Genomic DNA, 27,824 nt, shown 5'->3' with positions numbered 1-27,824 from the left:
CTCGGACACTTCACCAGCTGCTTCCTTCATTTCTTCATCCTTTGATTTTTTGGATGCCACTTCTGTCATTTCAAAATCTTGTGACTACAATTTTCTTTCTAAACTCCATGATGTCGCTTCTAATCTCCTTTTGCTTCACTACTATCCATTGCAGTTGCTCTTGCAGATTGTCTTGTCTGGCTTTGATCTTGGCTTTCAGCTCTTATCTCGGCTAAGAAGTCCATCAAAGTCTTCATTTCCTCCGCCATGGCTTTCCTCTGCAGGCGGGTCACTAGCATTCACTTGCAAATCACACTTCTGACATGTTTTTCTCTTCACATATGGGTTTGAAGATTTGGAGTGAATAACGATGACACTTAAAGAAGTATCTAAACACAATTTATTAGCCAGTATTATTATTCAAGACAGCTCCAATAGCACATTTACAGTCGAAGAATACAATAAACACTCTGGCACAATCAGTGACACAGCCTTCAGGCTATAATGGTGGAGACAGCTTCAGGGCAAAGCTCCAGAGTAAAGCTCTTGACTTGGTTCAGTCGTTCTTGGAACTTCACATGCTCTTGAGACTTTCAATGCAACAACTTGCAGTGCACTCGATGATACACTAGAGTACAGCTTCCGACTCAGTCCAGTTGTTCCCGGAGCTTAACATATTCTAAGATGAAACTTGACAATGCACTAGACTCTCATGAAGCTATCGATGACCAGCTCGGCACTAGACTTTAAGACATTCGCGAGCTCACTGACTGTCAGTTCGCCAGATGAGACGCAAACTCTGCATGGACGAACTGAGTCTCCGCGTACCAGCAGGGCTGATACAGCTTTTGGCTTGTGTTGGAGAACATTCTGGGCTAAACCAGTAAGAATTCATTCCAGAAGGTTCTCCATCCGTCTGTGGCATATCACCAATTTGTTTGACAAATGTGGCAACCCTAAACCTGCCTTGTGGGGAAGCTATCTAACCATGCCTGGACATTTCATAACAATACATTATCTTTTACTAAACTTTAAGTAAAGTATGAGATAAACTGTTGTCTGCAATCAGGACAATTTTTGCATCATCAGTAAACCAAGTGAATTCAAATATTGCCGAGCATTGGGTGTGAAATGATTTTCAAACCAGGCATTTATTACTGCTTCTGTTATCCATGCTCTTTTATTTGCACAATATATAGTGGGGAAAATCTTTATTCATCTAAATTCTCGATGCCGTAAATTTTTACCCAATTACGAAAAGCTTACACTTGTGCGTTCCTGCAGCATTCGTGCATGCTAGAATTGTTAGTCTTGAAGAGTCACTTGGAAGTAAATGTGTAAGTAAAGAATTAATAATATTTACTTCAGTTAGTCTCCAAGAATATAACTGTCATTTTCTCATTTATCTGCCCACTGTGAAATTAACAAATCATATTGATAACTAATCTTTAAAGCAGCAGTTGTCATTCCTTTAAACAAAAACCCTTAGCATAATCAAAGTGTTTACTGATATATAAACTTTGAATTTTGTATGTCATGAATTGCTCTTTCCATTGATATTTAAAACTATGGCCTTCAAGTATATATCTCAGTACATATATCCTTTTTTTTTTTTTTTTTTTTTTTAATTTCAGATAATATATTAGTTTTTTTCTTTTATAGGGATTCAGGAGAGAATGACGACAGATGAGGTTTGTATGATTATAATTAAACTTATCTAAGGCATTATCAATTTGTTTTCTGTGTATGTTGTCATCTAAGAGCAGTGGTCTCAAACATAAATTGAATGTGGTCCTAATGCACGATCTGAAAAAAGCTTATTCCAAATAATTCTAAATATGTTCAGCACACCTATGGCCAAGTCGCTGAACACTGGTAGTTCAGTTGCAGGTTCGAAAGCCACATACAGGTTGGCTGCATGGGCATTTTCATGGTTTTCCTCAGGTGTAATGTGTGTACAAACCGGTTTTCCTTAGAAAGTCCTCCACAAATTGCCATTGTCACATAAACCAACCAAACCATCTAATTAAGTTGAATTAATGACTAACTTACTTCAGCTAAAAATAATCATTTTAAAAAATATTTCCAGCTGGACAAAATGTGAGAGCAAATAAAGACAACTTATTCTCTTTCTTATACTTATTAAGTTTTCCTTTGATGTATGTAAAAAAAAAATCCATATATTTGTTCATCAAAGAGTGAATTTCTTTATTTTTGACTACAGATTTCAGCTGCACCCACCTGATAAACATCAGTCAATCTCATTTTTTTCATAATTATTATCAACTGCACAGAAAAAATGTTCACATCTAAATATATACTCAAAGTGATTGTTCTTATTGCAAAAATTCACATATGAGGATATTTTATTTTTTTTAGAAGTATGAATAAAACTTAGTCATATGTATGTATAGCTTGAAATGTGTGAAAAATTTATATGCATTAAAAATATATATTTATATGAATTATATTAAATAAATTAGTTCTGTTTGTGAATTTTTTGGGCAGTTCTTATACTCGTTTTGAATCATAAGCAAAATGATATAAAACAGGACTCTGAATCAAAGTCTTGTCATAATAATGCTAATTCAGTTGATGGGTATATATTATTAAGCTATTATTAAGCTATGCGAAATTGCTTCAGGGGGTTACTTGCAGCCTGCAGGCTACCAGTTTGAGATGACTGCCTTAGAAAAGGTTTTCTTTCTTGTTAATATACAGTCTTTAATCCGGACTCGGCGGGACTTCGGCGATTCCGGCTTATCGGTTTTTCCGAATTATAGATCATCAGTTTAAATCTGGTAAGGTGGCATGCAGGAATTATAAAATTAAAAACATGAAACAGTAATTTATGAAATAAAGAGCAAGTATGATCTAAAGAGTATCAAAATAAAAATTTAAAAAAAAAAAAAAAAGCTTAATATTTATTTGTTTATTTTATTAAATATTTCTTTCAATGCACGCATGCGTAAAGCTTACATTATGCATAGTCAAAATTAGAAAATTGCAACCAGAAAACTATATGATGGGTATTCGTGATATTTATAATGACGAGGAATTTGATTTAAATCATATCAAAGCCGGAGTACATCGAGATGAAATACTACATTTAGTAAGGAATTATAAGCCAAATAAAATAAAAATGTGCCCTGAAGATAAGGATAGTGTTGATAGATCAACTTACAGTTCATTGTGCGCCGCAATGTCCCCCTCCTTCCTGGCAGAGCAGCGTGAAATTGATAAACAGATTTCGGAATGTTAGAGAAACAAAGGATATGCCTTTATCCATTTTTTGCAGCAATTCCACTTTTTGTTTGATGGACATTGGAACATGCTTTCGCTTTGTAGATCCTTTGGCAGCTCCAGAATCGGGAATATCATAAATTCTTTTTTGACATAATCGAAAGTTCATGCTTACTTTTATAAAATTGCTCTAACAGTCTGCAAAAAATAATAAGCCGGATCCATTTAGAAGATTAAGGAACAACGCTATCTGCAACATTAACTGAAATAGATAATTAGATAATTTTAGCTTAGCTTATACCTTCCATTATATATTAAACGCGCATGCGTAAACGTATTATGTGCAAGCGTAAAGGCATTATGCGCATGCTTTAATGCATTATGAAGATACGCATGCACAGAAACTTTATAGCTTGGAAGTCCGAATTATAGATCATTCCGGATTAAGGGCATCCGGATTAAAGACTTTTGACTGTACTTCCTTTTCAAAGATAATCAAAATGAGATGATTTATGCATTTAAGATTCAACATTTTGACTGCTATTTCTATCACACTTAAAGTTCTGGACACGACACATTATTTATTATATTGTTATGAATTAACTATGTAAAAGCAATAGATGCAGGTCGTGAGAATATTATTTCTTAATTTTTTAGTATAATTGATTGAAATAAATATTCATTTTAATCATGAATTTTTATTTAAATCAACCAGATTAAAGTATTAAATACTTTTATAGAATTATATAAAGTATTTTTCACATTTTAAATCTACTAAAAATACATAATATGCCTCAATGAATATTCATCTAATTTCCTATAAAATGTTTTGATATTCCACCTGGGCTATGTCTGTTCACAGTCTCGACTGATAAACTGTATTAAATTTAAGAAGATCCCTTTTGAGGAACTGTTAAATTTAATCCTTTTCAATATTATTTTTCTTTTCTGTCTCGTTCAATGTTTCATTATTTAATAAAACCAATGTACTATAAAGAAAATGCACTGTGTATTGAGTTTGTACTCTTCTCAACTTATAAAACGACAGTCAATTTAAATGAACAGACAGTCGCTGATAAATACACTGCACACTATTAAATACACTGCTGGCCATTAAAATTGCAATGCCAGAAAGGTATGATATGACGAACATCAAAATCATATGAAAGGAAGAAGAGGTTGGGATATGTGAATGATTAGTATTTCAGCGTATTTAGACAATACAGAGGGAGAAATACATCTTAAGCACTGCATAAAAGAAAAGTTGTGTATTTCTCATTCGGAAAGTGCTTTTTAAGATCGGAGTTAGCTCAGAATATCATTTTATGTCTCGAATAATAATAAGAAATGCTTACCAGCAAGTGTCGTAATTCGGTAGAGGCAGGATCGTTGCCTATCTAGTGTGTGGATTATCGTTCCGTGGTATTGTCTGTCACCCTGGTTGGCATCGAACCACTGTCATGCGAATAAAGAATCAGTGAGTTGTTGAGGTTCATATTGAACGGCATACATGATCTTGGCGCCCTCCCATGACTAGTGCGCGAGAGGACAGACATAGTGTGAGGTCAGCCCTGTGAATCCATACAACCATATTACGGACCATTAGTCAAGAAGTGGGCATGTTTGTAGCATGCGTAGTATCTGTTGCTATGGTGTGCTGACGTTTGCAGAAGCATGGACTATCAGCATGGCAACCATTACTTTGGCTTCTCTTGACAATGCAGCATAGAGAGAGATGGCAACTCTGATGTGACGAATGATGAAGCTGGATACAGGAGTGGCACAGTGTCATCTTTTCTGATGAGTCTAGATTCTGCGTGCAGTATTCTGATAGCCATAAACATAAGTGGAGGTTCCGAGGCAACCACACGTCACCTGCTTGCATTCAATATCCACATAGGGGCCCTGCACCTGTTGTGATAGTTTGGGTAGCCATTAGGTACACAACATGCACATCTCTAGTTTGGATTGATGATAATTTGAACAAAGATCAATACATTTCTGACATCTTATGTCTAGTAGTTGTGCAGTATCTTTGATGTCTGTCACAAACACCATCTTCCAATAAGATAATGCCAGATCTCAAGTTACATGTAGTGTTCTGACCTACCTTGATACACAGGGTATTCAATTGCTGTCCTGGTCTGCAGATCTGTCACCCATTGAAAACTTGGTCATGGGTTGCTGAGAGAATGGGCCGCCAACCCCCTTAATATGGTTGATGTTAATGAGTTGGCCATTTCTCTCACCCAGGCTCAGTTTGATGCCATGCCTAACCGGGTAAGGACCGTTTTTGCTGCCAAGGCTGGCAGCTGTTTCTACTTACCTTGTAAACCCTCAAAATGTCTACAGATTTAATGATTTTGTCTCAATGCCATACCACTTACGTATACTATCTTTTTTGTATTTGCTTTCCTTCTTGGTGCTGCAATTTCAGTGGCCAGCAGTGTATATTTATGAGAGTGAGAACTAAGTAAAAATGTAAGAAAGGATGATTTTATAGATAATACACCTTATATCATATCTAGCGGAGACAAAAGAGGCATACATTAAGGAATTTTATCACACTTTTAATAAAGGTTGTAGATGTCTTATGTGAAACACTAAATTGATTACTCGATGGGTCAGGCTATGTTAGATTTTTGTCAGGTTTCCTGACTGTTCAAGTTCACAAACTGGAAATTTTGATGTACACAAACGGTGGAATCACCAGTGGCAGCAATACAAGGCATTATGAAGATTTTTAAAAATTTCTTCTTAAAATCTGATTCTTGCATGTCTTAAAATCTTAATCTTACATTTGAACCATAAGGAAATCCAGTCTGAATGACGTAGAAGTCAGTACATCCACATACGTTGAAATAAACATGTTACTTTCAGCAAAACGAGTTCTTTTTTAGATTGTGCTGCATTATATTTTATTGAGTGTGACATTCTGTCCAGATCAAAAGTTATGGATTAGCTGTCTTGGATGGGCCAAATCTGGATTCCTTGGGAAAGAAAGCTTGGCTTTGCATTTGTCCAATCAAAGCTTGGATCCATTGGAAGTTTTCTTTGCAGCTGTGGGACATTTTGACACCTGTTCAGAGGTACCATTATTAGCAAATAAAGCTATTCTTTGAAATGATAATTTGTGAAAGACATTCACCAGCATCTCTTGGAACCAAATTCGGCAGTTACCTTTTAGTTTATTTGAGTGTTGGTTGCTAGGAGCTGTTAAAGACTGGCTTTCCATCTTGGGACGGCTCGTGATACGATGTTTTAATGCAAAATAATTTTGACTGAGCATTCTGAATTCAGATAGATGCAAAAATCTGCTTTTCCTACAACAAATAGTGCATGTGTACTCATGTCACATTAAAAAATTCTTTTTTGTCAATTTCCATTTTGAACAGTTGTCTATGCCTGTCTTTTCGTTATTAAGAGTAATGAATCTTATTTCAAAGCAGTTCAGCAAATGAGACTTGAGTGAATTGGCGTGGAATAAAAATTTTTTTTGAAATATTCTCTTCTGTTGACCAGCATCTGTACTGTATAAGTTTCCAGCTTTTGTCGCCTGTAGGCTCTACTTGCATTGTCTAATACTGTGCAGAAGCCCTGGTATAAGAGAAACTCTTTTTAGAATTTCTTTCGGTAAGCAAACATAAATACAAGTGTAATTTTTTCGTAAAAGTGCAGTGGTGTAAACTATTATAAAGCAAAGGATATCTATGTTAACGATTATATGAAGTGCAATAAACTGCTTTCAAACTTTCTGAAGTTTTTATTTAAATGTAAACATTATTTATACAGACTCTAATCCTGATTTTATCCTTTTCAGGACATCTGCAGGCTCCTGGATCCCTGCAGTGAAGTGCAGAGGACTTTAGAAAGAGCCCTCACAGGAGGTAATTAAGAGTAAAATGGCATATGCCAGAATTGAATCTTTTGTATGTACAGTCAAAAGTCGTTAATCCGGACTTGTCGGGACTTCGGTGATTCCGGATTATCGATTTTTCCGGATTATAGATCATCAGTTTAAATCTGGTAAAATGGCATGCAGAAATTATAAAATTAAAAATATGAAACCGTAATTTATGAAATAAAGAACAATTATGATCTAAAGGGTATCAAAATTTACACAAAAAAAAGCTTAATATTTATTTGTTTATTTTATTAAACATTTCTTTCAGTGTAAGTTGTTTAAGTTGCTTCTTTTTTTATGTGATAATACATTCTCTTTAATTCCATAAACAGACATAATTTCTTGTTCAGTTACAAAGCTCCGTTGTTCAAGTCCTATAATTGCTGTGTCGAGAATACCACTAATTTGTCAATCGAAATTTTTTCGTTTTCAATAACCTCTGTCACTTTCTTCGTTTGATTTAAACCATATCAAAGATGGAGTACATCGAGAGGAAATACCACATTTAGTAAGCAATTGTAAGCCAAATAAAATAAACACTTCTGCCCTTAAGATAAGGATAGTGTTGACAGATCAACTTCCAATTCATTGCGCTCTGTGGTGTTAAAGATAAACAAAATTTAGATAAACAAACGTTAAAGTTTAGATAAACAAAGGATATGCCTTTATCCATTTTTTGCAGCAATTCCACTTTTTGTTTAATGGACTCCGAAAGATACTTTCGCTTTGTATATCCTTTACATATTAGTAAATATATATCGGAAATTCTATTTGAAATAATCGAAAGTTCAAGCTTACTTTTATAAAATTGCTCTAACAGTCTGCAAAAAATAATATGCCGGATCCAATTTGAAGATTAAGGAACAACGCAATCTGCAACATTAACTGAAATAGATAATTAGATAATTTTAGCTTAGCTTATCCCATCCGTTATATATTAAACGTGCATTCATAAACGTATTTTGCGCATGCGCACACGCAAATTCGCAGCTGTAAAGGTCTTACGCGACGCATGCGCAGACAGTTTGTAGCTTTCAGGTCTGGATTATAGATCATTCCGGATTATGGGTGTCCGAATTAACGACTTTTGACTGTATTTAGTGTCCTAATATGTTCAAAACGTGTTTACTGTTTTTTCTGCAATTTCGAATTTTATATATCACCAATAGGCCACCACCGTGGCTGCTATATTTATGTAAAAATATTTTCTGTTGGAAAAATATTCTTTTTTTTTTAAACTCAAAATCAGTCTATATCTTTTTAAAATTGCAGATAATATATTGATTCTTTTTTTTTTTTTTTTTTTCTTTTCTTTTTCTTTATAGAGAGCATACCACATCAGCTCTCCTTGCAAGAGGTTTGTATAATTATAATGAATCTTTTCCAAGACATCTATTTCATTCTTATCTATTTCATTAGATGTTGTCATCTAAGAGCTGTGGTCTCAAACATAAACTGAATTTGGCCAAATGCACGATTTGAAAGAATCTTCCAAATGAGTCAGTGACTTACTTAAGCTATAAATAAATGATTTACAAATTATTTCCAAGTACTTCTGGCTACAGATTTGAACTGTAATACCTGCTGAATCATCAGTCGATCTCATTCTTTTTTTATTAATTATCAACTGTATAGAAAAAATGTTTACATCTAAATGTACATTCAAACAAAGTGATTTTTCTTTTTGTGAATTTTTTTACACAATTTTCATACTTATTTTTAATAAGTACAATAGTGAAAAACTGGATTCTTGAATCATTAAAGTCTTGAACTTTCTCTTCATTAAAGTCTTGTGATAATAATGCTAATTAAACTGCTGGGAATATATTTGCAAGCTATGTGAAACTACTTTAGGTATTCACGTGCAGCTTGTAGGCCACCATGTTGAGACGACTGCCTTAGAAAAGTTTTCGTTTTTGTTAATATACTTTATTTTCAAAGATGCTCAAATGAGATATTTTATTGTACTTCAGATTCAACACATTGACTGCTATTTCTATCCCACTAAAAGTACTTGACAGGCGACATTATTTATTGTATCGTTATGAATTGACAAACTATATAAAAGCAATAGATGCTGTTCATAAGAATATTATTTCTTTAATTTTTTAATATAATTGATTTAATTAAATATTGATTTAAGTCATAATTTTTTTAAAAGCAATCATATTAAAACATTAAAAATATTTTTATAGAATTACATAACACATTTTTTCACTTTTTAAGTGGTCAGAAAGTGCATAATATTTCCAGAGTTGCCAACTCTCCCGATTTAGGCGGGAGACTCCCGATTTTCAACCGCTCTCCGGCCAACCCGATTTACAATATATTTCTCCCGACTTTTTCTTATTCTTAAAATTTCTCACGATTTTTATGGAACTTGGCTTAATACTTTCTTATATAAACAAAAAAAAAAAAAAAAAAAAAAAAAGAGATTTTGGACGTCTGAAAGCAATTGAATTTTCTCTAAATTATTAAAAAACAAAACCTTGCGAATCAGATAACTTCTGCTTTGTGAGTGAAAGAATATACGTATCCAGAAACATCGTTCTCCAGTTCTCCAGTGGGTATCGAGCATGGTGGAAGGGCGGATGTTCTCAAACATGTGCGTACACAAAAACAAAAGGACAACATGAGTTGTTTTGAAAAAAAAAACGGAAAATTAAATTTTTCTTCGAAAACAGAGGACCAAAAAGTTATTAATGCAGAATGTCTGTTCTCTGCCTTTTTACTTGAGCACAACTTGCCACTGAATGCATAGGATCACACTGCAGCTTTATTTAGAAAAATGTTTCACGATAGTGAAATCGCTAAGAAATACTCAAGTGTAAGAACCAAAACAGGTGCAATTGTTAAAGAAATGGGCTTGAAAAATAAATCTTCAGTTATTGATTGCATTAAAACAACTCCGTTCTGCCTCTCTACGGATGGAAGCAATAATACTGATTCAAAACTGTACCCAATTGTTGTTTCTTTTTTTAATCTGGAGTCTTCAGAAATTGAGTGCAGTTTATTTTCTGTCCCCACTTTAGAAGGACATTTGACAAGTTTTAATATAGCACAGCTAATTATTAAAATTTGATAATGCACCAGTATTGGTAGGCTTAAAAGACTGGTGTTGCAGGCATCTTAAGAAAGGAAAATTCAGATTTGCAGATTATGAGGTGCACCTGTCACCTCTTAGATTTAGCAGCTGAAAAAGGGGTAGCTTCTTTACCAATAAATGTGGATGAATGCATTGTTGATATTTATTATTATCTTCTAAGGAGTTCTAAAAGGAAGGAAAAATTGAAGTAGTTCCAAAAGCAGCATAACAGCAGTTTATAATTAGAAAACTGGGATGAAGTTATAAAATCAGGTAGGTTGACACCCAGTGGAGTTTAATTGGAAAACTGAAAGGTGCTGATGGAATTTTAAAATATAGTCAACTGTCTAGAATTGTGTTGGCCATCTTGACAGTTCCCCATAGTAGTGCAGAGTGTGAGAGGATTTTCAGTGTTGTTGCGTAAATGAGAACTAAATTTAGATCTAATATTAGTGATAACACATTAGGAAAACTTTTCTTAGCGAAAGCAGGCCTACGTGGCAATTGCAGTGAACAAAATTAGGAAGTTTTTTTCTTAAACTAAAATTCCCTCTTCCCCCCCCTTAAACGATGCAAGTAATAAAAATGTTTTTTTATGCGTAAGGTATTTTTGTGTTGCTTGCATTTAAGAATTAGTTACTATTTAAAGTTAATTCATTATTAAAAACTATATTTTTGTCATTTAAAAAGTCTTTTTAACATTGAGAAAAATCTCCTGATTTCTTAAAAAAATTCCTGATTTTTGAGTGTCAAAGGTTGGCATGTATGTATTTCTCATGCCAGTCTAAATGAATATTCATCTAATTTCATGTGAAATGTTTTGCATTTCCACATGGACTGTGTCTGTCGACAGTATTAACCTATAAACTGTAATACATAAAAAAATATTTCTTTTGAGTAGTTATTAAAATCTGAACCCTTTCATTTGACCCACCTTTTTTTCTTTCCTGTCTCATTCAGAGTTATTTAATAAAACTAAAGTCCATATAAAGAAAATGCTCTCTATATTGAGTATGTACTCCGCTCAATTGATAAGGGGATAGGCAATTTAAATAAACAGATAGCTGCTGATTAAATATGCGGTATACTATTAAATATATTTATGAATGTGACAACTTAATAAAAATGTAAGAAAGGCTAAATTTATTGGAAACGCATTTATTATAAAAAATTCATTTTTACACATGTCTTTCAGAGAAAAAAACAGAGATGCATTAAAGAATTTTGTGAGAATTTTAATAAAGACTGTAGATATCTTGAGTCTGTGGGAAACTAAATTTGTTACTTGATAGATGAGGTTATGGGAGATTTTCCCCAGGTTTCCCTACTGAATGTGCAATAGCTAAAGTTAAAAGTCTATCAACAATGTATCCCCGTCATGTTCCAGTGGATTCAGTTCTGAGCACCATTCCATATGGTCTGTTATTTCCTCCTCATGTATGAACTTGAATGAACTTGGCCATTTTGATGTGTAAAAAAGGGAGGAATTGCCAGTGGCAGCAGTACAAGAAATTACCAATATTTCAAGAATTTCTCGAGTGTTGCATTCTGTCCAGATCAGAAGTCATTGATTAGACGTCTGTGGGCCAAATCTGGATTTCTTGTTGAAGAAAGCTTGGCTGTGCGTTAGTCAAATATCATACTTTTTAAGAGCAGTTTCTTCAAGCTTTAAACTGCTCTGAAGACAGAAATGCATACGACTAGCCCACACATGGAAAGACCTTTGTAAATTCTTTGTGTAAGCTTCTTGTAATAGCCAGTGGAAGCTTGCTTTGCAGCTGGGTGGCATTTTGTCTTCTGTTCAGAGGCACCATTATTTTTAGAAAATGAGGGTCATTCTTTGAAGTGGAAACTTGTGAAAGACATTGACCAATATGCCTATAAATGCTTCCTACCTCTTGGAACCAGGTTAGGTAATTACCTCTTAGCTCACTGAAATGTTGGATGCTAGGATCTGTTGGCGACTGACTTTCCATCTTGCTGTGGCTCATCACATGTTGTTTTAACACAAAATCATTTTGACTCAGGATTCTGATCTGAAGTGGATGCAAAAATCTGCTGTTACTACAATAAAGATACAAGATTTAAAAGACACAGATACAGATTTAAAAGACACACTCCTTTTAGACATTCAGGTCATTAAAAAAGTATCTTCATTGTTAATTTGCATTTTAATATGCTTTCTAGGCCTCTCTTTCCAGTATGCAAGTAATGAATTTTATTTCAAAGCAGTTCAGTAAACAACGTTTTAGTGAACTAGTTTGAAATAAAATATATTTTGAAAAATTTTCTTCTGTTGACCAGCACCTCCAGTATATAAGTTTCCAGTTTTTGTGGCCCATAGGCTCTACTTGCATTGTGTAAAACTGTACATGAAGCCCCTGTGTAAGAGTATATATATATATATATACAGCCCCTACAGAGTAATATACAAGGTGTTTATAAAGTCCCGGTTGACCCATTTTGATGTTTAATAACTCATAAAATAATAAAGATAGATTAATTTATTCAAAAGTGGTCGTACCAGCCTTGAAGGCGATTCGTTAGAGAGACATCCAAAAACTGCATCAACACCGGAAATCATCGGAAAAATACAAGATATGGTATTGGAAGACCGTCGATTGACTGAAAGAGATTTAACAGAGGCTTTAGGCATTTCATTGGGCACAGTGAGCAATATTTTGAGTGTTAATTTGGATTTCAAAAAACTCTGTGCAAAATGGGTGCCGCATTCTCTAATGATGGAGCAAAAACACATTTGGATGCGACTTTTGCGACATTTGGAGTGTTTTAAGAAGAATAAAAGCAACTTTATCCATCAATTTATCACAATGGATGAGACCTGGATCTACCATCGTAATCCTGAATCAAAACAGGAGGCTAAGGAGTGGTGTGAATCCGGCTCTTCGGCGCCGAAGCGAGTTTGTGTGCAAAAATCAGCCAAGAAGGTCTTAGCATCAGTTTTTTGGGATGTGAAAGGAATTTTGTTCATAGATTACCTTCAAACTGGCAAAACAATTAATTTGGATTATTATTGTAACCTTTTGAATCAATTAGACGAAAAAATTCATGAAAGAAGACCAGGATTACAAAAGAAGAAAATCATTTTCCACCAAGATAACGTACCTGCACACACAGTTCAAAAAACCATTGCTAAAATAACTGAATTGAAGTACGAATTGTTGCAACATCCAGCCTATTCACCAGATTTAGCTCCCTCCGACTTCTGGCTCTTTCCACACCTCAAACAATATCTCCGTAGAAAACAATTTCCTTCAAACGAAGAGATAATAGCTGTCGTGGAGGGATATTTTGCAGAGCTGCCGAAAAACCAATACAGTCAAGGGATCCATAAATTAGAAGACCGATAGAATAAGTGTATTGAAGTTGAGGGAAACTACGTTGAAAAAGTCATTTTTACAAATAAAAATTGGTTTCTTCATTTCCGTTCCGCGAACTTATTGAACAACCTGGTATATATATAGCTATACTCTATATAAAAAAGGGTATTCCTTTATATAGAATGTACCCCCTTTTTATAGCGTATACCCTCTTTTATATATAATATACCTTTTTTAATATAGAGCATACCTACATATATAGAGTATAGGTCCTTTTTAGTATTTCTTTCGGTAAGCAAACGCAAATACAAGTGCAGGTCTCTTGTAACAGTAGAGTAGTGTAAGCTTAGAAAACAAAGAATATACAAGGTGTGGCTATTAATTTCCAGGACTGCTTTAATAACACCAGAACAGATGATGTGAAAAAATGTAACCTTTTAATATGTTTTGAAATAATTTCCATTTGCCGTAACACACTTCTGTGCTCGGCTGTATAAGTTGTGGAAACAACTTTTAAAGTCCTCTTTCGGAAGCCTCTTCAATGTCGTCGTCACGTTGTTCTTGATGTCTTCAATTTCCACAAAGCATGTTTCTTTCGTCACAGTTTGGAGTTTGGGAATTGTTCGATCATATTCTTTTGACTTGGTCCCCACAGACTTCTTTTTGTTTCCCAAATTCAAAGCTGTGATCAAAAGAACACGGTTTGTGGATGTTGAAGACATCAAGAAGAACCTGATGTCAACATTGAAGAGGCTTCCGAAAGTGGACTTTAAAAGTTGTTTCCACAATTTATACAGCCAAGCACAAAAGTGTGTTACGGCAGATGGGGATTACTTCGAAACATATTAAAAGGTTACGTTTTTCACATCATTTGTTCTGGTTTTATTAGAGCAGTCCTGAAAATTAATAGCCACACCTTGTATGTATTTAGGGCTTATATAAAATTTACTGAAGTTTTCATTTAAATGTAAACATAATTTATACAACACTTTAATTTTGATTTTATTCTTTTCAGTGCAAAGAACTGCACTTGAAATTGAACATGATTGACGAATGGGAGGAGCAATTAGAGGCCCTCATCGAAGCAGGTAATTTAGAGTAAAAATCTTTTTAGCATATGCTGGAATCTTTCGTGTATATTTATTGTTATTTTCTTCTTTTTAACTCGATGGTTAGTGCATTATTTTCCAATTGGCTTTAGTTAATCTTGTAATGGTAATAAAAGTTTCAGTAAAATCAAGCTGCTTCAGATGCATTGAACCTTCTTAGATTTGAACTCATAGAATTTTACATTACATCATCCTTCTTCTAAAGAAGTATTTGTGCTAGAGACATAGAATAAGAACTTAGTTCCAAGAAGAATTAAGCAAACTGTTTCATTGATAAAGCTTTAGGTGAAAAAAAGCATGATTCTGTTCATGTTTTAAAACTCTGTGGCTTCTTTGCAGTCAGTTAGCAGAAAGTTTACATTTGAATTTAAATTCATTCAATACTGGTTGGATGCTTGCAAAATTGATGCTTGCATTGAACCAGTGCTTGCAAAATAGGTTCATAGTTGACAGGAATGACATCAGTAACCATTTGATGTGAGAAAGAGACTGGACAATTTTTTTGCACCATTCACATGTGATGCATATCAGTAGTGAATTGACCTATGAAATTAAGTGTTATTAATTTGGCAAGGGGGAAAATTGTTATACTTTTGTGAGTGCCTTATGTTCTGTAAACACTGTAAAGCGCTTTCCTTCAAACAGATATCTGAAGGATTTAATAGTGTCAAATATTGTAAAAACCTCTCTGTCCAATATATTATATTTCTTTTCATTATGACTCAATTTTCTGGAAAAGTATCCTAGTGGCTCCCATGTATATAATTTTTTTTTTTTTTTTTTGGTCTGGGTGGACAGAATTTGTAACTTGTGCCATAAGCTGTTTACAAGACTCAAAAGTGTTTCAGTGTCTTTTGACCAATCTAAGAATATTTTGTCATTTTTCTTACAACTTCCCAGTGTACCATTTAAAGGAAGTTGAACTTCACCATATGATTTAAAAACTTCTTTTAGAAATTAAGAATTTTCAAAAAATGTCAGAGTTCAAAAATAGTTTTTGTCTTCAGAAAATCTTGGATAACTTCAAAAGGAATGATTCTACAGGTACTTTCATCAATTATGTAACCTAAGAATTTTATGCATCCTGCATTTAGGAAGGTTGACAGTCAAATTATACTTTTTTTTTTCCCCTTATAAAAACTTCTTTGATATAACGGATATATTCTTTGAGAGATGATGAAGGAATCAAAATATTGTTTCTCTATATAGTAAACAGTAATTTAAATGTGACAAAATTTGGTCTAGTAATCTTTTGTGTAGTTTGCGTAGCCTTATGTAAGGCAAATGTTATGTAGTTAAACTGAAATAATCCACAAGGAGTAACTATTGCCATTTTTGGTATGTCCTCTTTATTCATTGCTACTTGGTGATACACTTTTTTGAGGTATAATGTAGAAAAAAATAGCATTATTGTTTAAAGTAGATGTAAAATCATATTGATGCCTCATTGGGCAATTATCTGGAATGGTGATTGAATTTCATTTACAGTAGTTGCAGCGAGGTCGTAAAGACCCATCCGATTTTTTTACCATGTGCAGAGGGCTACTCCATCAGCTTTTAGAAGGACTACAAATTCCTTTTCATACTAAATAAGCAAAATCTGCTTTTGGAGCAGCCAGTTTGTGAGGCACTGGGCATCTAGTTTTATTAAGTGTGTAATACCACAAGTATTTGTATCCAAAAGCTGTTTTAAAACATCTTAAAAGAGAGAATCATATTTTTAGGTAAATAGCTAACTATATGTAAAGTTGGTAAAACTAATTTTGGACAATATCTCTGGATATCTTGCCATCTATCAACTGTTTGGGGGATTTCAAATTAACAGCTTGGTTTCTGTTGATTATTAAACACCAATTTGCAAAGAATTATTAAGCAATGAATAAAGAATTATTAAACACCAAATTGTATATATGTACATAGTGTTTAGAATGACTAATCTAAGCAATGAACACTGAACATACAAAACAGATGGTAAGAGAGGTTCTTTGCACACCACCAGAGATAAGATTGCTGTTGGACATGCTTTAGAAGGAGAAATCAGGACATGATGACTATGTTGAAGAATTGAATAGAAAAATTCTACAGCTTCCTTACCTACCAAATCTTCTGTTTTCCGTTCCATTTACCAATCATGTCTTTATGTTTTGAGAATGCCCAGAGAATCATGTCTGTATGTTTTGCTGACTATAAATTATGAAAGTGATGGCCTTTTATGTATGATGTTCAGTATCTCCACTATAGTCTTGCTGAGTTGTTATTTTATATGGGACATTCAAAATATCCAGACGGTTGACGTCCATGCTTTCCTCTAAGCTTTATTCCTTGGAGAACGATGGCCTTTCAAAATGGCTCTCCCTACTTTTAGGTTTGTTTTTTCCAAGAAGTCCTTTGAAGGTCCTTTATGGTTACAAAACAGAACATTGTATCAGGCTTTCTTCATCCCATGGCATGAGCAATTAAACTATTATTGGCATGAACAATTAAACATTTGTGAGGCTATTTGATGTTCATACTTTTCACTTGAAATTTGCCTTCAATTCCGCTTTCGAAACTAGATACTGCTTTACAGAAGCCTTGATTTCCATCAAATGCTTCCACTCTATATTGTGTACAGTGTGTTAAAAAGGAATTATCCAAACTAATATTAACAAAGATGTTCTCCTATATAAGAGTTGTTCTTCCCAGACATTCTTATTATCTTGTACGCCATCTGATTTTATACACTACAAAGTCTGAATTCTGGACTTGTCGAGACTTCGGCGATTCCGGATTTAGGATTTTTCCAGATATTAGATCATCAATTTGAATCTGGTAAGATGGCATGCAGAAATTATACAATTAAAATATGAAATCGTAATTTATGAAATAAAGAACAATTATGATCTAAAGGGTATCAAAATTTACAAAAAAAAAAGCTTAATATTTATTTTTTTACTTTATTAAACGTTTCTTTCGGTGTCAGTTGTTTAAGTTGCTTCCACAAAAAATTCAAAAAGTTCCTTTTTCTTTTTTCTTATGTCATATACAGTCGACTTTCTAATGCCATACATAATTTTGAGACAGATATGTCTTTATCCATTTTTTGCAGCAATTCCACTTTTTGTTTTGTTTAATGGACATCGAAAGATGGTTTCGCTTTGTAGATCCATAGGCAGCCCCAGAAGTGGAAACTCTTTTCGACATAATCTAAATTTCAAGCTTATTTTTCTAAAATTTAACTAATTCAAGCTTATTTTTCTAAAATTTAACTAATTCAAGCTTATTTTTCTAAAATTTAAATAACAGTCTGCAAAAAATAATAAGCTGCAACAACTTAGACGATTAGAGAGCAACACAGTCTATTACATTAACTGAAATGCTTTGGAATCAGTAAAGATAATTTTAGTTTAGCTTAATAGCATCTGTTATACATTATTGGCTGTGTATTACAAGATTGGCAATGAAAGCCAAGTTGTTTCGCTAAATTTGTCTTCCTCCTACTGCGTACTGAATTAAGCCTGAATTTTATTAGTTATTTACTATACCTATGTTTATTTCTTGTACATGCTTCAAACTAATCCAAGTCCTAAATAAATAAACTCCCACATATACTTAAGGCTTTATCTAGGGCCGGCGCTCGATACCGCCCGGTGCAGTCTCTTGGGGTCCTAAATTCTGCTACAAAGCATCTTCCCAAGTTCTAAATTTCCAGCATGCCTAAACTTTGGATCCCAGTGCTTTTTCTAAATCACAAATACTTCTCATCCCTTAATTTTGCCACTCGGTGCTTCCCCGAATTCCAAAAATTTCGTCTTCTTTAAATTTTGCTGTCCGATGCCAACATAGTAATCTTTTGGCCTGTGAGTTTCATTAACAAAATCTATTTTTAGCATATGAAAAGAAATTTTTGTTGAATTTTTCCTCATCAAAATTTCTTAGAACATTTAAAAATCTATAATCATCGCCGAGCCTAATGTTAGCATAAAGGGTTGCCATACTCTTAATATTCAATTGCTAAGTTTAGACATCACAGCATGAGTTATTATTGAAGCTGTCATGTATTGATAAACATGTGGTGATGAAAGCAAAATGTAATAAATAATGACTCGCCAGGCCAGCGTCAGGGATATAAAATAGGTGAATGTTTCGGTTTGAGATGTATGCCAAGCAGATACTCAGCTATGGAGCCAAATTATTAATCTCACAAATTTATGCTTACACGATTGTTTTTCCATAACGAGATTTTTATTTAGTGCCTAAGTGATATTAAGAATTGAAATTTTTAAGTGAAAAATCTTCACATGTTTTATTATGGAAGGAAAAATCAAATGCGCATGTGTAAAGCGTACAAAAAAAAAAATTGTTTGTGGCTTTGAAGACCAGATTTTAGATCATTCCGGATAATGGACATCCGGATTTCGGACTTTGTGCTGTACTCCGTGAGCTACAAAAAAGAAAAGTAAATAATTTTTTTAACAAATAGTGGTGAATACACTAAATTTATACCATTCACAAGTACACACAGTATTAGTTTGACCCTAGGAAGCAGTAAAACACGCAGCAAAACTGTATTTATGCGAGTTTTGAGAAGCTTCAAGCAGATTTCAGAAATTTTAATCAAAAAGTTTACACTTATGCGTTCCTGCAGTATTTGTACATGCAAAAATTGTTAGTCTTGAAGAGTCACTGGGAAGTACATAGATTGGGAACTGCTGATTTAGAAGTTAGAATTTTATATCTAAATTATGTTTCTGTTTGTTGGAATTTTACATACTGTATGGTGTACATTCTAATATAGAGAATGACTATTGTCTGCCTTTTCACAATACGAGGCCATCTTTGTTTCTCTGACTCTGCCCCCCCCAAAAATGTAACATGTTTGTAATTGGTTTTTAAGTCACAGTAATATTAATAATTTATTCTTCAGTTAGTCTCCAAAAAACTTTCATTTCCTCTTTTATATAAATTAACAAATTCTATTTGTAACTATTTCTCTAAAGCAGCAGCACCTTTAAACAAAAACCCTTAGCATTTTCAGTGTTTGTTGTTTCTGCAGTTTTGAATTTTGTATGTCACCAATTGCTCTTGTCATTGATATTTAAAACCATTTCCGCTATATTTGCATAGAGATAATTTAAGCACTATTTTACTCATAATCAGTACATATATTTCTTTAAATTTCAGATACCTTGATTCTTTTTTTTCTTTTTTTTTTTACAGAGGATGCAGAGACTAGAAGGCATGTCTTTCAGAAGGTTTGTATAAATATAATGCAACTTTTCGAAGACATTATCCATTTGATTTTCTGTAAGTGTTTGTTATTGAAGAGGAGTAGTCTCAAACATAAATTGAATTTGGCCAAATGCAAGATTTAAAAGCGTCTTGTTGCAAATAATTCTAGCATGTTGAATTAATGACTAACTTACTTACTTAAGTTAAAAATAAACAGTTTTCAATTTATTTCAAAGTTTTTCTGGCTACAGATTTGAGCTGCAATGCCTAATAACCATCAGTCAATCTAATTCTTTTTGTATTGATTTTCAGCTGTGCGGAAAAAATGTTCACTTATAAATCTACACTCAAACAAAGTAATTTTCCTTATTGCAAAAATTCACAACTGAGGATTTTTTTTTTTTTGGATAAGTATGAATAAAATTTAGTCATATCTGTAGCTTGAAATGTTTGAAAAAATTTATACAAATAAAATATATATATTTACATGAATTATATTAAATGAATTAATTCTGTTTCTGAAATTTTTTGGGCAGTTCTCGTGTGTATTTTTAATAAGGAAAGTAAAGTAAAAGTGGACTGTGAATCATTAAAATTTGGAACTTTCTCTTCAAAGTCTTGTCATAATAATGCTTATTAAATTGCTGAGAATATATTCCTGAGCCATGTGAAACTGCTTCAAGGGAACATGTGCAGCCGGCAGACCACCAGTTTGAGACAACTGCCTTGGAAAACCTTTCTTTCTGTTAATATACTTTGTTTTAAAAGAGATTATCAAAATGAGACGTTTTATTGTGTTTAAGATTCAACACTTACTGTCCCACTAAAAATTCAGGACAGGCCACATTATTTATTCTATTGTTATGATTTAATGACTAAAGTATAAAGCAGTTGATGCAATTATTAAGAATATTGTTTCTTTAATTTTTTAATGTAAATGATTTAAATAAAAATATATTTAATTAATGAATTTTCATTTAAATGAATTGGATTAAAATGTTAAATACTTAATTAAAATGTTAAATAAATTCTATAATAGAATTATATAACTTTTTTTTTTTTTTTTTGCATCATGTGATACTGTGCAGAAGCCCTGGTGTAAGCAAAACTCTCTCTCTCTCTTTTTTTTTTAATATATATATATATATATATTTCTTCTAGTAAGCAAACACAAATACAAGTGAAGTTTTTGTACAAGCAAACTGGTGTCAACTATTTGAAAGCAAAGAATATGTGTATAAGAGATTATATGAAGTGCAATATATTGCACATATATAGTATAATAATATATATGAAATATATGCGATGCTTTCAAAGTTACTGAAGTTTTTATTTAAATCTTAAAAAAAAAATATACAGCACTTCAATTCTAATTTTCTCTTTTTCAGATCCTCAAACTCTGCAAGACATGCCAGTTACTTCTCGAAAGAGTAGTAAATGGAGGTAATTAAGAGATTTTTTTTTTTTGGCTTATGCTGGAACTGAATCTTTTATATATATTTATTGTCACTTTATTCTTTTTTAACTCGATGGTTAGTATATTATTTCCCAATTGGGTTTTGTTAATCGTGTAATGGTAAATCGTGTCATGGGACTTCGGCTATTCCAGATTAGGGGTTTTTCCGAATTCTACACTGGTGTGCAAAAATTAAGGACAAAGTCGAAAAATTAGCATATCAGCTGAACGAAGAGGCAGAGCGGACAGAAAAACCAATCAGGAGATTAAGTAAGGTGATGTACGGTAGCACATGCGCAGATATGTAGGTAGACGTAATGGGGGAGTGTCTGAGTAGTATAAAGCATGTTGTCGGTGTAAGATCAGTATTTCTGGCAAAGAGATTGCATGCCCTATAGCAGTTAAAATCACACCGAGTTGCTGCCTCAGCGAGAAATGCCGAATAATCAATCTGTTAGACGACATCTGGATGCTTTTACCCGACGTCGAATCATTGGAAAGTTGAAGGAAGGCCGCAGTGTGACAAGTGTGGCTGCAGATTCAGAATTGCTCACAGCATCGTTTAACGACTTTGGAGACAATTTCAAACTACAGGAACAGCTATCCGGGGGTTTAGTAGTAGTCGTCCACGAGGAACCACACCCGCAGATGACCGGTATATTGCCTTACAGGCCAGAAGAATTAGGCGGCAGACAGTGGGAGAAATCGCTAGACACAGGCGACTGGACGACCGATATCGCGTTTTACCGTGGCCAGAAGACTGCACGGTGGTGGTCTGTTTGCACGACGCCCTGTACGGTGTGTACCTCTAACGCCTGCCCATCGGAGAAGGCGTTCTCTGTGGTGCCGGGAACACCGGAATTGGAGAGACAATTAATGGGGACGAGTACTCTTTACAGATGAGAGCAGATTCAGTCTGAGTAGCGATTCTCATCGGATACTCATCTGGAAAGAGCGGGGAAGCGGCAATCATCCCTCGAACATCATTGAAAGGGACAGGTATGGAGGTGGCGGTGTTCTCGTTTGGGGAGGCATCATGCTTGGTAGTCATACAGACCTTCACATCTTCAACGCAGGTTCAGTCAACGGGACCCGTTATTGTAATGAGATTCTTCTTCCATATGTGCATCTTTTTAGAGGAGCTATGGGTCCGCAGTTCCTTTTCATGGACGACAATGCACCATGTCATCGCACAGTAGCTGCCGAACAGCACTTAGAGAGATAGGATATTGAACGTATGGATTGGCCGGCACGATCTCCGGATCTCAATCCCATCGAGCATGTATGGGATTTTCTAGGCAGACGCTTGGCAGCTCGTACCTTACCACCAGTAATGATTCCAGAGCTTCGATTGGCGCCTGCAAGACAAATGGGCAGCAATGTCTCAACAACTCATTGACACCCTCATTCTCAGCATGGGCAGACTCTGTGAAACCTGCCTAGCAGTCAGGGGAGATCATATCCCCTATTAAAGACCGGATGTTTCTTGCTGGACACCCATCACAGGGATGTTTTGGCCTTCAGTTGCATTGCGCTCCATGCTACGTTTTCAATAAAGCTTCTTTTTATCCCTCTGATTTCTCTTTTAGTAAGTGTTGCTTACATTACTCATGTCTTTACGTATTGGGGATCTTACGGTATTAAATGTGTTGATTTCGAAAGCTTTTGTACAAAGTTATATTGAAAAAAACCATCTCGTCCTTAATTTTTGCACACCAGTGCAGGTCATCAGTTTAAATCTATGATCTATTATCAGTTTAAATCTAAATCTATTATCTTAAGGTGGCATGCAGAAATTATAAAATTAAAAATATGAAACCGTAATTTATGAAATAAAGAGCAATTATGATCTAAAGGGTATCAAAATTTGCAAAAAAAAGCTTATTATTTATTTATTTACTTTATTAAGCATTTCTTTCAATGCGCGCATGCGTAAAGCATACATTACGCATAGTCGAAATCAGAAAATTGCAACCAGGAAACTGTTTGATGTGTATTCGTGATATTTATAATGACAAGGAATTTGATTTAAATCATATGAAAGGCAGAATACATCGAGATGAAATACTACATTTAGTAAGGAATTATAACCCGAATAAAATAAAAGCATCTGCCCTGAAGATAAGAAAAGTGCTGACAGATAAATTTCCAGTTCATTGCCCCCCCCCCCCCCACAGAGCAGTGTGAAATTGATAAACAGATTTCGGAATGGTTATAGAAACAAAGGATATGCCTTTATCCATTTTTTGCAGCAATTCCACTTTTTGTTTGATGGACATCGAAACGTGCTTTCGCTTTGTAGATCCTTTTATGGCTCCAGAATCGGAAACTCTTTTTGACATAATCGAAAGTTCATGCTTTCTTTTATAAAATTGCTATAACAGTCTGCAAAAAATAATAAGCCGGATCCATTTAGAAGATTAAGGAACAACGCTATCTGCAACATTAACTGAAATAGATAATTAGATAATTTTAGCTTAGCTTATACCGTCCATTATACATTAAACGCGCATGCGTAAATGTATTATGTGCAAGCGTAAAGGCATTATGCGCATGCTTTAACGCATTATGCAGATACGCATGCACAGAAACTTTATAGCTTTGAGGTCCGAATTATAGATCATTCCGGATTAAGGGCATCCGGATTAAAGACTTTTGACTGTACTTCCTTTTCAAAGATAATCAAAATGAGATGACTTATTGCATTTAAGATTCAACATTTTGACTGCTATTATTTGGCTGCAAAAAATAATAAGCCGGATCCAATTAGAAGATTAAGGAACAACAGAATCTGCAACATTAACTGAAATAGATAATTAGATAATTTTAGCATAGCTTATACCGTCCGTTATGCATTAAACTTGCACACATAAGCGTATCATGTGCATGCGTAAAGGTATTACGCATGCGCAGAAAGTTTGTAGCTTTGAGGTCCGGATTATAGATCATTCTGGATTATTGACGTTCGGATTACTGTATAAATTTCGTTTATATAAATCATATTGATAACTAATTCTCTAAAGCAGCAGATGTCATTCCTTTAAACAAAAACCCTTAGCATTTTAAAACAGTGTTTAACTTGTGTGTAAACAAGTAACTTGTAACTTTTTTAAGAATTGTTTCTGCAATTTCGAATTTTATATGTAACCAATTATGTCACTTTTGCCATTGATATTTAAAACCATGGCCACTATATTTGTATACAGATATTTTTCAGTAAGAAAACAAGCCTATTTTTTTACTTGAAATCAGTACATGTCTGTCTTTAACTTTCAGATAATAGCTTAATTTTTTTTTTTCAGAGCTTCAGGCAGAAATGGAGTACCTGATGAAGGTGTGTATAATTATGATAAACTTTTCTATGATATTATCCATTTTATTTTCTGTGAGCATTATCATCTGAGAGGAGTTGTCTCAAATATAAGTTGAATGTGGGCCTGATGCATAAAACCGGCTTATTCAAAATAATTCTTGTTATAAAATTAACAAACAGAGTAATGGCTAATTTTTGGACTTTATTAACAAAAAAAGTAAAGAGAACTTACGTACGTCGTATTGTTTACATGACAGCTTTTAGAATGAAGAAAATAATAGTGATGCCAGATGCATAAAACATAATAATACAACAAAACAATGATGCCACTTAAACTGCACATAATACCAATTAAATGCTTGATTTTCAACAATTCTAATGATGTTGAATTAATGGTTAACTTACTTATGGTAAAAATAAACAGCTTAGAAAATATTTCCAAGTGGCCAAAACTTGAGTAGAAATAATGACAACTTATTCCTCTTTCTTTTATTTATTAAGCTTTGCTTCAGCCTATACTGAAAAACATATATCTATACATCAATAAGTGAATTTCTTTATTTTTGGCTACTGATTTGAGCTGCAACACCTGATATATGACCATCAGTCAGTCTCATTCTTTTCTTATTAAATTTCAACAGCTCAGAAAAAATGTTCACACGTAAATGTACGCTCAAATAAAATTATTATTCTTATTTTCAATAATTCACAACTGAGGGTATTTTATATTTTTGATAAGAATGAATAAAATTTAGTCAGATCTGTAGCTTGAAATCTTTGAAAAAGTCTACTTCCATTTATGAGTATTTTTGAGTGATTCCCATATTTGTTTTGAAGGGTAAGCAAAATAATGTAAAAGTGGACTATGAATCATTGAAACCTTGAACTTCATCTTTAAAGTCTTGTCATAATAATGTTTATTACGTTGCTGAGAATATATTCCCAAGCCATGTGAAACTGCTAGCCAGCAGGCCACCAGTTTGAGACAGCTGCCTTGGAAAACTTTTCTTTTTGTTAATATGCTTTGTTTTAAAAGATTATCAAAATGAGACATTGTATTGTATTTAAGATTCAACACTTGACTGCCACTCTAAAAGCTCAGGACAGGCCACATTATTATATTGTTATGAATTAATGAACTAAACTATAAAGCAGCTGATGCGATTATTAAGAATATTGTTTCTTTAATTTTTGATGTAAATGATTTAAATAAAAATACATTTAAATAATGAATTTTCATATAAATGAATCGGATTAAAATGTTAAATATTTTTATAGAATTATATAACTTATTTTTTTTCCACTTTTGAAAACTGCATAAAATTTCTCATGTTAGTCTAAATGAATGTTCATCTAATTTCCCATGAAATGTTTTGTTATTTCACCTGGGCACTGTCTGGTGAAAATCTCAACTGATAAACTGTAATAAATTTAAAATGATCCCTTTTGAGCAGTTGTTAAAATCTGAACCTTTTCAATTCTTATCTTTCTTGTTCAATGTTTCTTTATTTAATAAAACTGGCGTCAATATAAAGAAAACACTTTGTAAATTGAGTATGTACTCTGCTCAGTTGATAAGGGGATAGGTAATTTAAATAAACAGACAGCTGCTGATAAATATGTGGTACACTATTAAATATATTTATGAATGTGGGAACTTAATAAAAATGTGAGAAAGTATAAATTTACAGGAAACCCAACTATTATAAAAAATTCATTATTATACGTGTCTTTCAGAGAAAAAAGAGATACACACTAAGGAATTTTGTCAGAATTTTAATAAAGATTGTAGATATCTTGAGTCTGTGGGAAACTAAATTTGTTACATGATAGATGAGGTTATGGGAGATTTTCCCCAGGTTTCCCTACTGAGTGTACAATAGATAAAGTTAAAAGTCTATCAACAGTGAATTCAGTTCTGAGCACCATTCCATAAGCTCTGCTTTTATTTCCTCATGCGTTCAAGTTAATGAACTTAGCCATTTTGATGTATAAAAAAGATGGAATCGCCAGTGGCAGCAGTACAAGGCATTACCAAGATTTTAAGAATTTCTTCTCTGTGCATTTGAGCCGTCAGGAGACAGATTCTGAATGATGTAGAAGTCAGTACATCCATATATGCTGAAACAAACCTGTTATTTTCAGCTAAACGAGCTGTACTAAATTGTATTGAGTGTCGCATTTTGTCCAGATCAGAAGTCATGATTTAGCTGTCTCTGACCAAATCTGGATTACTTGGAGTAAAAAGCTTGGTTGGGCATTTCATCCAGTTCCAGAGTTTAGTTTTTTCGTATATATATGTGCTATATGAATTTCAAAATTTTGAAATGTTAGAAATTTCACCTCTCAGTTTGTGCTCCAGCTCTACCCAGAGCACTCAGCTCAATTCATCGCTCATAGTACCACCTTATGTGATTAAGTTCAGTTTCTTCAAACTTTACTTCAAGGCACCTGAAAATACATTTGTAAATTATTTGTGTAAGCTTCTTTTAACAGCCACTTTAATAGCAAGCTTTTTTTGCAGTTGCGTGACATTTTGTCACCTCTTCAGTGGGACCATTATTAGCAAATAAGGTCATTCTTTGAAGTAGTAACTTGTGAAAAACATTGACCAAAATCTCTTGGTACCAAATTAGGTGGCTGTTTCTTAGCTCACTGGAATGTTGGATGCTAATATCTGTTGATGTCTGGCTTTCCATCTTGCTGTGGCTCATCATAGGATGTTTTAATGTGAAATCCTTTTGACTGGGGACTGTGATATGAATTGGATGGAAAAATCTGCTGTCTATACAATAAATGGTACATGTATATAGGTTTAAAAGAAACATTCCTTTTAAGAGACTTTCATATCACATTAAAAAAGTGTCTTAATTGTAAACATTGTGTTTGCATTTTAAACAGCTTTCAGTGCCTGCTTTTTCATTATCCAGAGTAATGAATTTCATTTCAAAGCAGTTCAGTAAACAACACTTTACTGAATTGGTTTGAAATAAAATATATTTTGAAACCTTTTTTTCTGTTGGCCAGCATATGTACTGTATGAGTTTCCAATTTTTCTTACCTATAAGCTCTATTTGCATTGAGTAATGCTGTGCATCTGTGTTAGAGATTATATGAAGTGCAATAAAATGCTTTCAAAGTTACTGAAGTTTTTAGTTGAATGTAAGAGTAATTTATACAGCA

General features: G+C 33.6%; 1 protein-coding gene across 1 annotated transcript in view; it reads left to right on the top strand.

Moving 5' to 3' along the window:
* Nucleotides 1-27,824, top strand: part of LOC118202395 (uncharacterized) — a 66,546-nt gene that overhangs the window by 22,684 nt on the left and 16,038 nt on the right. Inside the window, exons 3-9 of the mRNA XM_085821300.1 lie at nt 1,642-1,670; nt 7,043-7,109; nt 8,452-8,483; nt 14,568-14,640; nt 19,861-19,895; nt 21,261-21,315; nt 24,631-24,662. Coding sequence (XP_085677426.1) covers nt 1,642-1,670; nt 7,043-7,109; nt 8,452-8,483; nt 14,568-14,640; nt 19,861-19,895; nt 21,261-21,315; nt 24,631-24,662 — 323 coding nt within the window. The remainder of the gene's footprint in view (nt 1-1,641; nt 1,671-7,042; nt 7,110-8,451; nt 8,484-14,567; nt 14,641-19,860; nt 19,896-21,260; nt 21,316-24,630; nt 24,663-27,824) is intronic.

The sequence above is a fragment of the Stegodyphus dumicola genome, chromosome 7 (genome assembly GCF_044657685.1).
Source record: "Stegodyphus dumicola isolate Sdum_Otavi_A_Nest chromosome 7, ASM4465768v1".
Taxonomy (NCBI): domain Eukaryota; kingdom Metazoa; phylum Arthropoda; class Arachnida; order Araneae; family Eresidae; genus Stegodyphus; species Stegodyphus dumicola.
This window is presented reverse-complemented; position numbering and strand designations above follow the sequence as displayed.